Consider the following 17,267-nt stretch of genomic DNA (forward strand, 5'->3'; position numbering starts at 1 on the left):
ATGTATTATCTGAAGGATTTCTACATTCAATTGCTGCGTGGTGTACCTTGCACTAATGTTGAGATCAAGTACCCATTAACAAGGTGGTATGGCGTAACGCTCATCAACCATGCCTCACAACATTAGTCTGAGAGACATGGTATTAAGTTGCCTGTGGAAAATTCGCCACTAACAAGCATTTACGTGCGATTAGTTTCGTGTGAAAGTCCTTTATGCTCCACTTGTCACTCAGTGGACGATGACGTCCATAGCCTGACCTGAGCTGGTGTTCGTGAACTCTGGACGCTGGGGCAGCAAATGGTCGCCTGTTACTTCCGCGCTCCTCCAACCATGGTCGAACAGTACGCTTTCATTAGCCCTGGAGGACGTGTGTTTTGCGTGCAGCCATATCTCGTGCGACAGTCTGAGTCAAACGATGGATGGCCCTTCATGGAGGTAGGGACAAATCGCAGCTCTGTCGTTGAACTCTCCTACAGAATGAACATGTGGTGAGTGAACGACAACAACGCTACACCGCCTATTTCGCCTATTACCACCGCGGGGTTTTCCGCGATCCCCGCTCAGCTGGAACGTTTCTGGCGCGGTTGGCTCTACTGCTCTCGAGGTGCACTACTAACAACCCCTCACCACACTATAAACTCACAGGAGGCGCAGCACCTGATGCCGTACTGTCCCTGTTTTCCATTCCCTTCTACCCTACCTCCCACTGCTGTGTCACACAGTCACATTTCATGGTTATAATTATATCCTCCCTTGACCGTCCCTTCTTGTTGACTTCCGGTTGGTTGGTTGGTTGGTTGGGTGGTGTTGGGGATGTCGTGGGCAGGTCTCATGTCTTCGACCCCTGCCCAGTCCATCTCCCGCTCTGCCATCGAGATGGAGGCGGCCTACACGTAATCATCTCCCGTCACACTAGCTTCCGTCTGCTTACGAGGAACGGCCAATTTTCCCAATTTGCATTTTCTGACTTTATCAGCCCACTTGGTGTATTGTCTCTTTGGGAACATAGTTTACATTTCCCTCATATTTTACACTAAAGCAATAAAAATAAATATAGATAAATAAAAGTAGAGTGCTGGAAAAAAAGAACATACTAGATCAACATGAGCTCACACATTGTCATACGAGATATAGAACTCAGTAAAAAATAAAATTAAATAAATAAAATAAAAAAAAGTCGAAAAAAGAAGAAAGTGGTAAAGCGCCAGACTGAAAGAAAAATCACTCCGTCTTCAGGCCACAAGTGGGCCATCGGGACCATCCGACCGCCGTGTCATCCTCAATGAGGATGTGGATAGGAGGGTCGTGTGGTCAGCACACCGCTCTCCCGGTCGTTTTTTGTCCGGAGCCGCTACTATTCGGTCGAGTAGCTCCTCAGTTGGCATCACGAGGCTGAGTGCATCCCGAAAAATGGCAACAGCGCATGGCGGCCCGGATAGCCACCCATCCAAGTGCCGGCCACGCCCGACAGCGCTTAAAGAGCGCCAGACTACAAATCCAAAACCCTTAGGCTCGATTCTCGGACAATCCTAGGATTTTTCTGTGTCAATTATTACTTCTTTCACCTCTGGTAATGGTTTTCGATGCGAAAAATGCCGATTTGCTCCGCGGACAATGCTGAAGTGTGGCTCACATAACTAATGAGGAGATATTGAATAGGAGAGAAGAGAAATTTGTGGCACAATTTGACTAGAAGAAAGGATCGGTTAGTAGGGCATATTCTGAAGCATCAAGGGATCACCAATTTAGTATTGGAGGGCAGCTTGGAGGGTAAAAATCGTAGAGGGAGACGAAGAGATGAATACACTAAGCACATTCAGAAGGATGTAGGTTTGCAGTAGGTACTGGGAGATGAAGAACGTTTCAGAGGATAAAGTACCATGGAGAACTGCAACAAACCAGTCTCTGGACTGACGACCACAACAACAACAACACTACCAACAGAGACGACGTCCAGCTGAGGAGCGAGATGTTTGTTTATGATTCTTCGATCGTCTCGAATGAGAGTGTCCGCACGTCCCAATCTTGTGAGAGTCACAGATGTGTGCAGCTGACCAGCACGCAGGAGATCGTACAGGTTTGCGCGACCTTGTTGGCATGATGACAAACGCCTCGCCCAACGACTCATAGTGCTTTTGTTCATTATCGGGTCTCCGTAGACATTCTTCAAGCGGCTATTAATGTCTGCGATGCTCCCTTTTTCCGCCAAAATCAAGAAGCCATTCTGAAGGCTACCTATAGCGCCACCACCTATCTAAACTTCATGAAACTATAGGAACAGAAGCGGGAATATTCGACGATGTCCCATATAAAATTGGTCATTTTTACAACAAAATCGGCCAAGAAAAAGCAAGTGTTGCAGTACCTGTTTAACGCCCCTCGAATGAAAGAACGTCGTGGACAGATTCCAGGGCACTGGCCGGCACACAGCACAAGGAAACGCGAGACAAAACGCCTGAAACTCGTTCGCCAGGCGCCTGCTGCAGTCTTTGTTTGTCCGCAGCCGTGGTAGTGGGGAAGCTGCAGATGTAACACTTGCGGCGCGCCCTCATCAGCGCGGCTGGTGCAAGATTAACGCGGTTGCAGATGAGTGCTGGGAGGCGGCCGTATCAAAGATGCAGCGCGCCCGGCACCTGTGGCCGCAGAGGCGGCTGCCGACGGCGTCCGTGCATTATTCACACCAGGAGGCGCGCTCTTCCTCGCCTCCACTTCCGCAGCGTCATCACCGTCTCACCCCTGTCAGGAGTGCTACCTTCCATCTTCTGGGTACACGGCATTCACACACAAACTGATTACGTCCTAGTCTTTGCACGGCAGTAGCAGACAATTTTCCCAGTGTCGATGGCCTCTACGGAAATTACTAGATGGTAACCAAAAACAAGGAACCAAGAAATGCAGCGAGCACACGACAATCAGCCTCATTTCACATGCAGCCAAAGTGATTTTAAGAATAATTAATAAAAGACTTGAAAAAGTAATGGAGGAGAATCTTGGCGAGGAGCAGTTTGGCTTTAGGTGGAATACGGGCATCACAGATGCAACAGGGCTCCTGCGAATCTTGGGAGAAAGGTTTATTGAAAAAGGAAGAGACCTATGTATGTGCTTCATCGATCTGGAAAAGGCATTTGACTGTGTGGCTTGGGACAAGCTGGAGACTATAATGAGGGAAAAGAGAGTGGACTGGAAAACAGAAGACTTATTATATCTTAATCAAAAAGTTTCAATTAAAGTAGGAAAAACTACAGACTGGATCAGACTAGGAAAAGGAGTAAGACAAGGATGCTGTTTATCACCTACTGTTTTCAACCTCTACTTGGAAAATATGGTTGACCAATGCTCATTAGATGACAATGGAGTAGAAATTGGAGGAAGAAGAGTAGGGTGTTTGAGATTTGCTGATGACATGGTTCTTCTAGCCACAGAGGAAAAATAATTACAGGATTTGGTGGACATCACTGGAACTAACGGAAAAAAATATGCAATGAAAATTAACACAAATAAAACAAAAGTATTGGCACTATGAGGAAATAAGAAAATAAAAATTATGCTGTATGGAGAAATACTAGAACAGGTGCAAAAATTTTAAGTATCTTGGAAACAGGATAGACACCGACTGGAAGTGCACCACAGAAATTAAAACAAGGATATCAATGGCAAAAGAGGCGTTTTATAAGCAGAGGAGAATCTTTTGCAGCAGTCTGGACAGAGAACTCAGAAAGAGACTCATAAAATGTCTTGTATGGAGTGTTCTATATGGCGCTAAAACGTGGACGATGAGGAAAAAAGACAGAGAAAGGCTGGAGGCTTTTGTGATATGGACATGGTAGAAGATGGAAAGAATAAGCTGGATGGACAGAGTAAAAAATGAAGTGGTACACAGAAGAGTGGGAGAGGAAAGACAGTTACTAGGTGTAATACAGAGAAGAAAAAGAAATTGGATTGGGCATATATTAAGAAAGAATGACGGACTGATAAAAACAGTTTTAGAAGGTTATGTAGAAGGGAAAAGGAAGCGAGGAAGGAAGAGATTCCAGATACTGGATGACATGATGGACGGTACAAAATACAGCAGCCTTAAGAAGGAAGCAATGGATCGCAGAAAATGGAGAGGCAAAGGACTTGCTAATATAGCAGATAACTGATGATGATGAACCAAAATTTCCGGAAATATATGAATAAAAATCACAACGTCGTACCTAAATCTTACCATGCATCGTGAAAACACCTACACAGACGTTTCTGGCACTTTTGAAATGTAATTAGATTTCTTTCTTTGTTAGGGTGTTTAGTACCCATTACGATTACACTTGAATCTCCTCCACTGTATCAAATTTACGCCGTTTCAACTTTATTTTCATCTTGGGGAAGAGGAAGGAGACACACGGGGCTAAGTCCAGTTGAATACGGCAGGTGGGAAACAACTGTCATCTTGATCCATTAAATTTCTGGCCTAGCCGCATAAACTCTATTTCTTCTAATATTTCTTCTAATTTTCCGGCCATGGGTGAACAGGCAGAAAGTAGCTACAGTATAGCGCCGTACCTGTTCCGTTGTCGGCTAACACTCATTTCACAAGACTTCCTGCAAACGAAAGCAATATCGACAAGCTATGCACTAGGCACCATATTCGTGTTGGCATATTTAGATGTTTTTTTATAATAATACTACGCTGTTTCAACGCAATGGCGCATTGAAGCACGTCACCCTTATCACTAAACGTGTCAACAACAGAAGTCTTCAGACATGAGACAAAAATAAGATGATATAGTCGCGGCGTTACGAATAATGTTGTGGTTTCTGGAAGTAAAGGATGTAGGTTCGCATCCTGCTACATGCCAATTTTTTCGCATCTTAGCGTTGTAAACACATTCTGTGACTGCCTCATGAATGTAATACAAGTATGTTCTGCAACCAGAATGAGATTTCCACTCTGCAGCGGAGTGTGCGTTGATATGAAACTTCCTGAAGTTAGGAGACGAGGTGCTGGTAGAATTGAAGCTGAGAGGATGGGTCGTGATTCGTGCTTGGGTGGCTCAGTTGGTGGAGCGCTTGCCGTGAAACGCAAAAGTCCCGAGTTCAAGTCTCGGTCCGCCATACAGTTTTAATCTGTCAAGAAGTTTCATGTTCTGCAACATTCGATAATATTTAAGATTTTCATCTGATTAGAGAACGAAGGGTAAAATAAATATTTGGCTTTTTATTTACGAATATATGACGATTTCCGAGTGTGGTGTTAGGCAGGAGCCCAAGAGGACAGCTATAATCGCTACCATTCAAACGAACAGCAATAAAATTCATGTTCTTCCTCGTCATAAATACTCTGCAGGTAAAACTCATTTCACTAGCTTCGTGCAACGCAAACGCAGACGAAAATCGATAGCAGTTCCTGCAGTTGTTGGTGACCTCAAAATATCGTCACGTTTTCAGGAATTCTTGTGAAATGAATGTTATGCTCCGTCGGTTTAAGCCACAGAAACGCAGTCGTCATACACGTTGATCGGCGGAAAAGAGTATGCAACAATTGACACTGTGGCTATACGGTCGATCTTTGTTGAGATATCGATGTGCCATTATTAGTTGCACTGTAACAATGTCTTTGCGAATTTATTAAAGAAAGTGTCACATTCCATGATTTCTATAAGTTGGAAATGCTACGTTTATTAATTAAAGATTAGATTCAGTTTTCGTTCCATAGACCCAAAAAATGAAATGATTCTGGTGGGTGTGGAATATGTCAGAAAGTATAACATAAAAATATAAAACATTTGAATATAATACCTGATCAAATAATACCCTGATAATTTGTCAAAAGATTGTCGAAATAGGTGAATAAAACGCTGTAAACTAGAACAGCTAATATTTACAGAATTAATACGCTGTCAGAATCAAACATTGTTATGCACTATTAATAAATTTATAATACACAAAATACCTGATCTTGACTGTTGTGACCAAATGCTGTCAAAACTGAAATATAACAGATATTTTTACTTAAGCTTGTTTAACAGTCTCTGTTAAGATATTCATCCACAGAGCAGATGGAGTTGCCTGTCATAAGTCTTTCAAACTCCGTTTAAACCGCACTTCGTCTAAAACCAAGTTTTTAATGTTTGATGGCAATTGATTGAAAGTGTGTGTTCCTGTGTGTTCCTGAATATTGGACGCCTTATGGACCAATATAAGTGATTTTAGGTCTCCATGTAGGTTGCTCTTATTCCTAGTATTGATACTATGTATCGAGCTGTTGCTTGGAAATAGAGATATATTACTTGCAACAAATTTCTTTAAGGATGAAATATACTAAGATGCGGTGGTTAAAATACAAAGTTCCTTGAACAAGTTTCTACATGATATTATCGAATTTACACCACAACTGATTCTTATCACCTGCTTTTGCACTCTAAAAATTTCTGCTCTCTTTGATGAGTTACCCCAGAATATGGTCCCATATGACATAATAGAATGAAAGTAAGCAAAGTATGGTAGTTTATTTGTATTTATGTCTCCTACATTTGACACTATTCTTACTGCAAATACAGACTTGTTTAGGCGCTTAAGCAATTCTGTGCTGTACCATACCCAACAGAATTTAATATCGAGCTGTAGCCCCAGAAATTTAGCACTACCAACCTCTTCAATCTGCATGTCTTCATATGTTATACGCATGCTGGAAGGAAATCTCCTACAGGTTCTGAACAGCATAGAGTGGGTCTTCTCAAAGTTTAATGACAGTAAATTAGCTTTAAACCATTTATTAATGTCTGTAAATATTTGATTAGCAGCTATTTCCAAATCAGTGATTGATTTGCTATTTACTACAATGTTTGTATCATCCGCAAACAAAACAAATTTAGCTCCTGGCAATGTTACAGACGAGAGGTCATTAATGTCCGCAAGAAAAAGTAACGGACCGAGGATGGAACCTTGAGGAACACCACATGTAGTTAATTCCCAGTCAGATGAAGACTGACTGCTTACTGCACAGGTATTTCGCAACGACACCATTTGTTTCCTGTTAGATGTGTAAACCATTTCGATGCATTGCCAGTGACCCCATAATATTCTAATGTAGGCAAGAGAATTCTGTGGTTCACACAGTCAAAGACTTTTGACAGGTCATAGAAAATGAATTAAGTACATTCTCACTGTAAGTGTAAATAGCTTTCTCTATATCAGAACCCTTAAGAAATCCAAACTGTGACTTGGACAATATATTATTTATATTATTTGGAGTCAGATGCTTAAGGAGACGCTTGAACACAACCTTTTCAAATATTTTTGAGAAAGCTGGCAAAAGTGAAATTGGTCTGTACTTTGATGGTACCTCCTTATCCCCCTCCTAGTAAAGAGGCTTAACTTCAGCATACTTTAGCCCGTCTGGAAATGTCCCGTTGATAAGAGATTGATTACACAAATAATTAAAACAGAACTCAACTCGCATGAGCACTCTTTGATTAACTTCGTTAATATGTTATCATACTCACTGGAATACTTATATTTTAATGATTTTATGATGGATGCTACATCTTCTGCTACTTCTTCACTAAACAAATTTCACCTGCTTCTTTCACTACCGGCCGTGCGGTTCTAGTCGCTACAGTCTGGCACCGAGCGACTGCTACGGTCTCAGGTTCGAATCCTGCCTCCGGCATGGATGTGTGTAATGTCCTTAGGTTAGTTAGGTTTAATTAGTTCTAAATTCTAGGCGACTGATAACCTCAGAAGTTAAGTTGCATAGTGCTCAGAGCCATTTTCTTTCACCACCGAGTTCCAAAAACATGAAGTCTACACCCAAATCCGACATTTTCACGCAATGCATCCAGACCAGTCTCTCTGTGGTGTGAAAATGCAATTATAGTGTAGACTTAATCTTTATGGTACTAGATGGTGAAAGAAGCAGTTGAAATATGTTTGGTGAATACTTTACTTAATAAACGTAGCGGTTCCAACCTGGAAAAATCATGGAATTTGACGCTTTCTTTGATTAACTCGCAAAGACGTCGCCACAGTGCAACTAATAATGACACATCGATATCTCAGTATGGATCCACCGCGTAGCCACAGATTCAGTAGATGCATGCTCCTTGACACCGATCAGCGTGTCTGGTACTTGTGTTTCTGTGGTTTAAAACGACATATCAAGTACAGAAATGTACTGTAGCTTTAACCTGTCAGTTCAGTATGAAGAACGTATAGGGTCAAAATATTAGAAGAAGTGAAAACGGAGATTAATTGACTCTGGACCCGAAATGTAATGGATCAATCATTACCTTGCGAAAACATCAAGACGCACAACTTTCATTTACCTTTTAGTAAAAAATTCCTCAATAATGTAGACCGTACGCGGTCATGCATTAACGTTGTGGAGTTTCCAGTGTTCATTCACATTATTAGGTTCACATGGCTTCTGATGACAGTTCCTCTTGTAAAGGGACATCCTCCTCTAGCATTACTTTTCTTCAACGTTAGCTGTCGATACCATTACTATTTTTCGAGTTTTGGACATGTCAGTATTATCTCAGTTGCTTTCCTGAAAAATTTCGTCTAGTTTTATACACAGTATGTTATGTTTCAAGCTAAAATTTATGAAAATAAATTACTTTATAAAATGTGTTGGTTTCTGAATCTGCAGTAGATTTTCTTTAGAAACATTTGAAATTGCGAACTACCGCCACACATAAAATTTTTATTATTAATTACGCAATACTGTACTGGTTACTACGTTAATTTATGGATTCATTTATGAAATAATAATCAAAAGTAACAATGTAACAGAAACGAATAGAAATTCATTTGTCAGGAGAAATTGCAAACCCTTTGGAATATTGTTATTTTCGCTGAGTGAGACAGTAGTAAGCATGCCTGTGATGTGATCCGACATATTTTTGTATTTTGTGCGAACAATGTAATTTCGACTTGGTTAATGTGAAAACTCAAAAGACTATATAATGTACTAAAATGTGACAAAATATATTAACGTAACAACAAAAATTCTGCAACAAGAATCTTCAAATTTATTTAGATCAATCCAACAGCGAGGACATTTTCAGATTCAAGAATCAGACCCCTAGACAAGAAGAACTGGAGCCAACTCTACACGAAAAGCTAAGAAAACTAGAAAGTTTATTGTAATCTTCGCTCGTGTCAAATTTTTCATAAAATACTTTGCTTATTGTGGACAATAGCTGCAAGTAGTAAGGAGGGTGGTGGATTACACTTTTCAAAGTATACACCTAGATATCGTATTACCGTTGCATGTTTTAAGGATGTGAATGTCAATCGTTATAGAGTTCGCCATTACTTATTCCGCACTATTAACGGTATCTCCTTTCGGAGTATATACCAACGCGAACCCGACAAGAGCAGTCAAGTTGTGTGACCAGCAAGCACCTTTTGTTCCCATCACACCATATCTACGTTCTCTGTTAGTATCGAAATGATGAGTTTCGTGATGAGATGTCGTTATTCACTGTATAATGTCTGATGCTTTATTCAGTACTGTCCTTTAAGTTCTGACTTAACCATTAACTCTCTTAAATCTAAATTATATTCTGTCCTTTTACTATATACGGGACACGACATCTTGGTAGATGCTTGTTGCAGTGTCTGTGTGTTTATGGGTGCATTTTACATATGGCTTGTCAAGCCAAAGGCAGCACGGCATCTCTTGCCGCAATTGCCACTCGTGTATCTGGCTGGTGAGGCAGGAGCAGTGGTAGAATTGCGAAGCTTTCTTTGCCTTAATCTGTCTAACAAGCCTTCATTGTACTTGGACATTCCAGATGATATATCATCACGCCACTCTGTTCTCATGATAGCCCGTGCCTACCATCTGTTTGAGTCGATTCCAAAGCTCTCCATATCTCGTTTAAAGGAGTTCTTCAACCTCAATACAGGACGTCCTACAGGTCTTTTGGCTATAGAGATCTCTCCAAGCAACACCGCCCGTCGTAATCTGTCAGGATCCATACGGTGGACGTGTCCCAGCCAGCGAAGTCGTCTCTGCTTCAAGATAGCTGAAATACTGTTGCAGTTAGTTTTAGATAACACTGCTTCGTTGGTCACTCAGTCCTTCCACGTTACTCCGAGAATGGATCTCAGGCACCGCATGTGGAAAGCATTAAGGGGACGTTCTTGTTTAGCATAGGTAGTCCATGTTTCCGATGCATACAAAAGGATGCTGAGGGCGCAAGTTTCATATACAAGAATTTTGGTGGTCAAAGAGAGTTTGTTGTTTTTCCTAACACGTGTAGAGAGTTTGCCAAAAGTTGTCGCAGCTCTTCCAATGCTAGCATCAGTTTCCTTGTCAACAGCCAAGTTTGATTCTATAGTAGATCCAAGATAGCAGAAGTTATCTACGACTTGCAGAGTAGTGCCATCTAGTGTGATATTCGGCTTTGTGTTAGCACCCTGGACCTTAATTGCGGTCTTACTGCTGCTTACACTCATCGAGAATTGGTGGCATGCGTGACTAAATCTTGATACTAGCTCTTTCAGCTGCGGAGTTCGCAAAAATTACAGTATCATCAGCATACAGGAATTCACGAGCGACTATCTCTTAGCGCTTTGTCTTACTCTTCAGAAGATTAAACGCCTTGGTAATACCTGTCGTTAGCCTTTGTTATAGTAGTTCCGTGTCTTCAAGTAAATTAAATTCCTAGACAGTGCGAAAGAACTGATACTTCCGAGACTTATTTGATAATCGGCACTCGGGCGATGCCTGATTCTTTTCGCTGCTAATGATACAGTTCCACTACAGTGCGCACACTCGACCGACAATTAAGGCAGTCACAGAACCCTTATTCAGTCAAAATTTCTCCTAGGTTCGAGTTCTCCCTCGGGCATGGGTGTCTGCGTTTGTCCTTAGGATAATTTAGGTTAAGTAGTGTGTAAGCTTAGGGACGGATGACTTTAGCAGTTGAGTCCCATAAGATTTCACACATTTGAACATTTTTGCTTCTAGGACAACAACTGTTTCTTGTGTTGCATGTTACTCCGTATTCAGAACACTGCACGGTTCATATGATGCACACTGGCTTGCAACCCTCCTTTATCGCTTCGGACGTGTCAGTCACGATCTTATTTCTACTGATCTACAGAATTCACTGTCCAGTATAACTGCACATCCACCACTGAAAGTGTAGGTGTCTCATATCAAGTCAAGAAACGTGGTGGAAAATGGTGTACAAATAGAAGTGGAAATACAAGTTTCTTGATTGATTTCCAGCTTTGACTGTCGACTGGTAAACCAAAGACCAATAATAATAATATCAATAATAACTGAAGTACTGATCTTGGCTGCACAGGAACAATCACTTGGAACTAACGTAATCAAAGTCAGAATCCAGAAAGTGGCAAAAGACTCAAAGTGTAGGCTCTGCAAAAGAGCTGACGATACAAATGATCATGTCACCAGACCGATTACAAGCAGTTGCACAATGACGTGCCATGAAAGAGCCAATGGAACTTATGCTATAATTGCCGTCTGCCAAGGACAAGGAAGTGTTGGGAACACAAGCCAGAAAAAGTTGCCGGAAACGAACTTGCCAAATTACTGTGGGATTCCGACTTTAGACAGGTCGAATGCTGGAACAAAGTACGCAAGACTTCAAAACTGTGGAGAAGCAAGCGTGACATTGCCATTCCAGGCGATAGCAGAATCGACGAGAAACAAGTTGAAAACAGGTCAGATACGAGGACTCGAACGCCAAACTGCAGCGATTCGACGTGCACCAGTGAAAACGGTACCAGCGCTTCTCGACACAAGGGGGAAGAGTGCGAAAAGATGCTGGACACGTGAAAACCATTGGCAATAACAAAAGTATCACTCAGCCAACTACGAAAATGAGCGTTACTAGGATCTGTACGAATTACGCGCCGAAATATCACGCTTGGAAGCAGTCCGACTACTGATGAAATACGAACTGAGCTTAGTGATGTTGTAATGGTACTTGAATTACGTAACCATTACGGCACCTCACCTCAACCACTTGATACCATCAATATTCTACTGTGTTTCTGTAAAATAGTTAACATATTTCTGTGACAACATTCAGATTTGATTTCAATAATGTAGAGGTACTTCGATACATCGATATGTATATATTGCAATGATATTATTTTTATGTGTATTCTTTCTTTCGTCACTAGATCTTTGACGTACTTGTAACTCTGATTTTTGGGCGCGTAAGTGGTTATTGGAGAGTTAAGCTTTGGTCGTCATGTTAAAAAGACGCAAATTGTAGTCAGTTTATGAAATGTGAACTTTAACAGTGAGGAAGATATTTTAAAGTATGTTTTATATTGTGAAGTGATGTTTTGGAACGAGTTGCGTGATATTGCAACACAAGTAATAAAAAAGAAGTGTAACTTAAATTCGGAGTGATGATTACTTTTTTACCCCACCATTGTCGTAACTTGCAAAGGTTTAATGTTCAAGAATGGTTTATGAAACACATCATCTATAAAACTTTTGAATATCGCAGAATAACACCTAGGCCTCTTTGCAATGGTTTAATGTTCAAGAATGGTTTATGAAACACATCATCTAAAAAACTTTTGAATATCGCAGAATAACACCTTGGCCTCTTTGCATCCGAGCTTGGAATCATCACTACCTAGATTTTCGACGATTGAGCCGTGAGTTCACAACGATACCAGCGTGGGAAACACAAAAAGATGAGTGCTTAGTTATCCATTATTCCAAGAAATGAGTTTATTCACTGTGCTCTAGTGACACCTGCTACATAATATGACTTTGTTGTTTCCCGAAAATGCAATATTTAGCAGCGAGAGCAACATTACAATCATAATTAATTTTTGACCTTCGTTGTGGTAGGGTTGTTAGAATGTACACTGAAGAGGGAAAGAAACTGGTACACCTGCCTAATATCGTGTAGGGCCGCCGGTAGCACTCAGAAGTGCCGCAAATCGACGTGGCATGGACTAGAATAATGTCTGAAGTGGTGCTGACGGAATTAAAACCATTAATTCTGCAGGGCTGCCCATAAAGCCGTAAGAGTACGAGGAGGTGGAGATCTCTTCTGAACAGCACGTTGCAAGGCATCTCAGATATGCACAATAATGTTCATGTGTGGGGAGTTTGATGGCCAGCGGAAGTGTTTAAACTCAGACGAGTGTTCCTAGAGAAACCCTGTAGCAATTCTGGACGTGTGGAGTGTCGCATTGTCCTGCTGGAATTGCCTAAGTATTTGGGAATGCAAAATGGACATGAATGGATGCAGTTGATCAGACGGTATACTTACGTATGTGTCTCCTGTCAGAATCGTATCTAGACGTATCAGGGATCGCATATCACTCCAACTGCACACGCACCACACCATTACAGAGCCACCACCAGCATGAACAATCCCCTTCCAGCAGCTTGAACAATCCCCTCCTGACATGCAGGATCCATGCATTCATGAGGTTGTCTGCATACCAGTAAACGTCCATCCGCTCGATACAATTTGAAACCAGAACCGTCCGACCACGTAACATGTTTCCAGTCATCAACAATCCAATGTCGGTGTTGACGAGCCCATGAGAGGCGTAACGCTTTGCAGTCATCAAGATTACACGAGTGGACCTTCGGCTCCGAAAGGCCATATCGCTGATGTTTCGTTGAATGATTCGCAGGCTGAGAATTGTGGATGGCCCAGCACTGAAATATGCAACAGTTTGGGGAAGGGTTGCACTCCTGTCACGCTGAACGATTCTCTTCAGTCGTCGTTGGTCCCGTTCTTGCAGGAACTTTTTCCGGCCGCAACGATGTCGGAGATTTTATATTTTACCAGATTCCTGATATTCACGGTACACTAGTGAAATGGTCGTAAGGGAAAGTCGCGACTTCATCGCTACCTTGGAGACGCTGTGTCCCGTCGTTCGTGCGCTGACTGTAACACCACGATCAAATTCACTTAAATCTTGATACCTAGTCACTGTAGCAGCAGTCATCGATCTAATAACTGTGTCAGAAACTTGTTGTCATATATAGGTGCTGCCGACCCCAGCGCCGTATTCTGCCTGTTTACATGTCTCTGTATTTGAATACCCATAGCTGTGACAGTTTATTTGACGCTTCATTGTGTTTTCCTCACTGCAGCTGGTGAAAAATGGAATCAGCAAGTCGGGTTCACACCCGAAATTAAATTTTCTACTAAGGGTGTCCGAAAACATTACAAAACAAGTAATGTTTTGGTCGAGCGTCAAATGTAATTAGGCTTCTCGGCTAGGTGTTCAGCAACTTGTGCCTCTTAGCCGTTTCGTTATTGGCTTTTCTTACGGGGTAACGTCGCAGTTACAAGGCAGAACGCGAACTTAGAGCGCCGCTTCATTACAGTTCCAGCCCCGTACTCTGGTATTTTCTCGAATGATGGCTCTAGTTACTAAAGATCGTTGCGTCATCAATACAGGATATGCAACGTGCAACGCCATCTGTGAGACGACATTGACAACATAAACTTGTTGACAGAAATAAAACTAATTAAGGCTGCATTTACATGTTCCAGTAACAGACGGTGTTACTTCATTACCTAAGAAAAGCTCGTAACAGTACTCTGCAAAATCGGGATCAAACTCAGTCTTGTCGGGATGTTGGGACGCGAAGAAAGCTACCACATGTACTTCCTGTGAATTCTCTATGCTGGTCTGCCAATCGTTGTTTTTGCCAGAATGTTGTCTTGTAGCCAGCAGTTCATGTGAGGAGAGATGAACAATGGAGGGAGCCAATGAAGGGCTGTATTGTGGATGGTCAAACACTTCCCATGGAAAATGCTGCAGGACTGTCTTCATTGCCCCTACAGGATATGGCTGAAATTGTTGTGAAGAAAGAAACGCATGACATTCATGTTATGTGGGCTGCATAGCTACAGGCAGAGGTGAACAATGGAGGGAGCCAAGTAAGGGGCTGTATTGTGGGTGATCAAACACTTCCCATGGAAAATGCTGCAGGAGCGTCTTCATTGTCCCTGCAGGATATGGCTGAAATTGTTGTGAAGAAAGAAACGCATGACATGCATGTTATGTGGGCTGCATAGCTACAGGCGAAATCCCTCACCAAATCCACATACTTGGCTCAAGACAACGTTATTTTAGGCATTTCTATGGGATCACTTTGCTCTGGGGATCTGTCTGAGGTGCCGTGTTTTACCTGTGCAGGTCGGCGTCGTCGTGTCGGCCGCAACGGACGACTCGCGAATCTGGCGCGCGCTCGGCGTCGGCGTCGGCGTCGTCGTCGCCGGTGGCGGGCTGCGGCAGCAGGGAGCGCAGCTCTATGTAGTCGTAGAGGCAGTCCTGCTGCGGCTCCAGGTCGAGGCGCGTGAAGCGCAGCACGAGCCGCGATCCCGCTGGTCCCGCCAGCCGCACCCAGTAGTCCAGGTTGGGCCCGTACCCGCCCGGAAAGTTGGGCGACGTCAGGAAGCCCTCCGTGCCGTTGACCGTCCGGTTCAGCTGCACGCCGCCTTCCGTCACTGTTGGCCATCACAATTCGTCACTACCTAGCGCTCGCAGGGGCAAAAAAATCAGTCTACAACCAGAGAGTTAGCTTTGTTCAAATGACAAATAAAACAGTTTGCACGTCAGTCACTCGATCATTTTGCTGCTACCCATTTCCCTGGCTGGTTCACACAATCATCTTCAGGTGGAGAATTATTTGTTCACATGGCTGGTGTTGGTGAAGAGTACAGACTTCTTTTCACAGTCGCAGACCGAGGGCAGTGTAGATTACTTTGCGTATTTTGCTAAAAAAAAAATCTAAATTTTGGTATGCGAACATATTCGAGGTTTTTTCTGCAGAAAGATGAGGAGATAGTGACAATAGGAAAGAGATGGAAAAGTAATAAATACTCGAAGATAGTAGACAGTGGTTATCGTATAGAAAGAGGAAGGAGACAATGGCACAAAGAGGGGCACGCAGTGAAAGTAGGAGAGGAATAAAGAGGAGAAGAAAGTGGACGTGGGCGAGAGTCTGTGACAAAGAAAACGAGGAAGAGAGAGATAGTGACAGTGAGCAGAGGCAGCAGCAGTGGAATGAATGAACGACACAGTAGCAGTAAGAGAGAGTGAGAGGGAGACAACGACAGTGAGAGGAGGCAACAGTAGTAGGACAGAACGAGGAGGCTGTTACTGTTAGATAGGAAAATGGTTCAAATGGCTCTGAGCACTATGGGACTTAATATCTGAGGTCATCAGTTCCCTAGAACTTAGATCTACTTGAACCTAACTAACCTAAGGACATCACACACCTCCATGCCCGAGGCAGGATTCGAAACCGTAGCGGTTGCGCAGTTCCAGACTGAAGCGCCTAGAACCGCTCGGCCACATCAGGCGGCCGTAGTTTGCTCATGATGAAAGCTGTTCACTTAAAAAAGGTACTTTTCTAAATAAACAGTTTTCTCAAAACAGTGCACTTGCGATTCTTTTTCCTTTGGGGTTACATAAGGGAGGTAGGACGTCAAACGGGCCGACTTGGAGCAGGAGAGGCACCACAGGAGATTTTAATTTCCACTGTCTATACTTTTACAAATAAATTCATAAAACTTTAACAGAATGACCAGGAAGGATTACGGATTCATACTTATAGCAATGGAAGCTCAAGAACGTAACAAAACACATTTTTTTTACATGTGAAATTTCATCATTTTTTTCACTTACTACTGGCTGCATTTGTTGCTATAGGTACAGTTTTCTTCCTAGGTAAGAGAGATTCTGCGATGACTTTTGCACAGCCCACAAACCATAGTTACAAGTGTATGAAACTCGAGAAGTTTTTAATATATGAAAAAATGAATGAACTGTTACATTTTTAACTTAATATTTAGAAAAAATTCAAGTTTTATAGTTAATTATCTCAATTTTTTCCACAGTTTTTTGATAGATTTGGAAAATTCTAGTTTCATACACCTGTAACTACTGTTTCTATGCTATGAAAAATTGATCGAAGAATCTCTCTAACTTAGGAAGGAAAGTGTACCTATAGCAACAAGTGCAGCCAGTAATAAGTGAAAAAAGGTATTTTGCTACGTTTTTGAACTTCCACTGCGATGAGTGTGAGTACTCAAACCTTCCTGGTCATGGTGACAAAGTTTTATGAATTTATTTGTAAAAGTGTAGAGAGTAGAAATTAAAATGTCGTGTGGCGTCTCTCCTGCTCCAAGTCGGCACGTTTGACGTCCTACCCCCCTTAAGGGAGAGAGTTTAAGCATCTACTCCCCGCAAGATCGAGGAACTGAAGGTGAGCGTTCAACGAGAAATCAACGTAACTAACA

The 17,267-nt window shown here is 42.3% G+C and overlaps 1 protein-coding gene across 1 annotated transcript in view; it reads right to left on the reverse strand.

Moving 5' to 3' along the window:
* The window catches only part of LOC126355345 (uncharacterized), a 708,215-nt gene that overhangs the window by 226,260 nt on the left and 464,688 nt on the right, over positions 1 to 17,267 (reverse strand). Inside the window, exon 13 of the mRNA XM_050005639.1 lies at positions 15,152 to 15,470. Within this exon, the coding sequence (XP_049861596.1) occupies positions 15,152 to 15,470 (319 nt within the window). The remainder of the gene's footprint in view (positions 1 to 15,151; positions 15,471 to 17,267) is intronic.

The sequence above is a fragment of the Schistocerca gregaria genome, chromosome 3 (assembly GCF_023897955.1).
Source record: "Schistocerca gregaria isolate iqSchGreg1 chromosome 3, iqSchGreg1.2, whole genome shotgun sequence".
In the NCBI taxonomy this organism is placed as follows: Eukaryota; Metazoa; Arthropoda; class Insecta; order Orthoptera; family Acrididae; genus Schistocerca; species Schistocerca gregaria.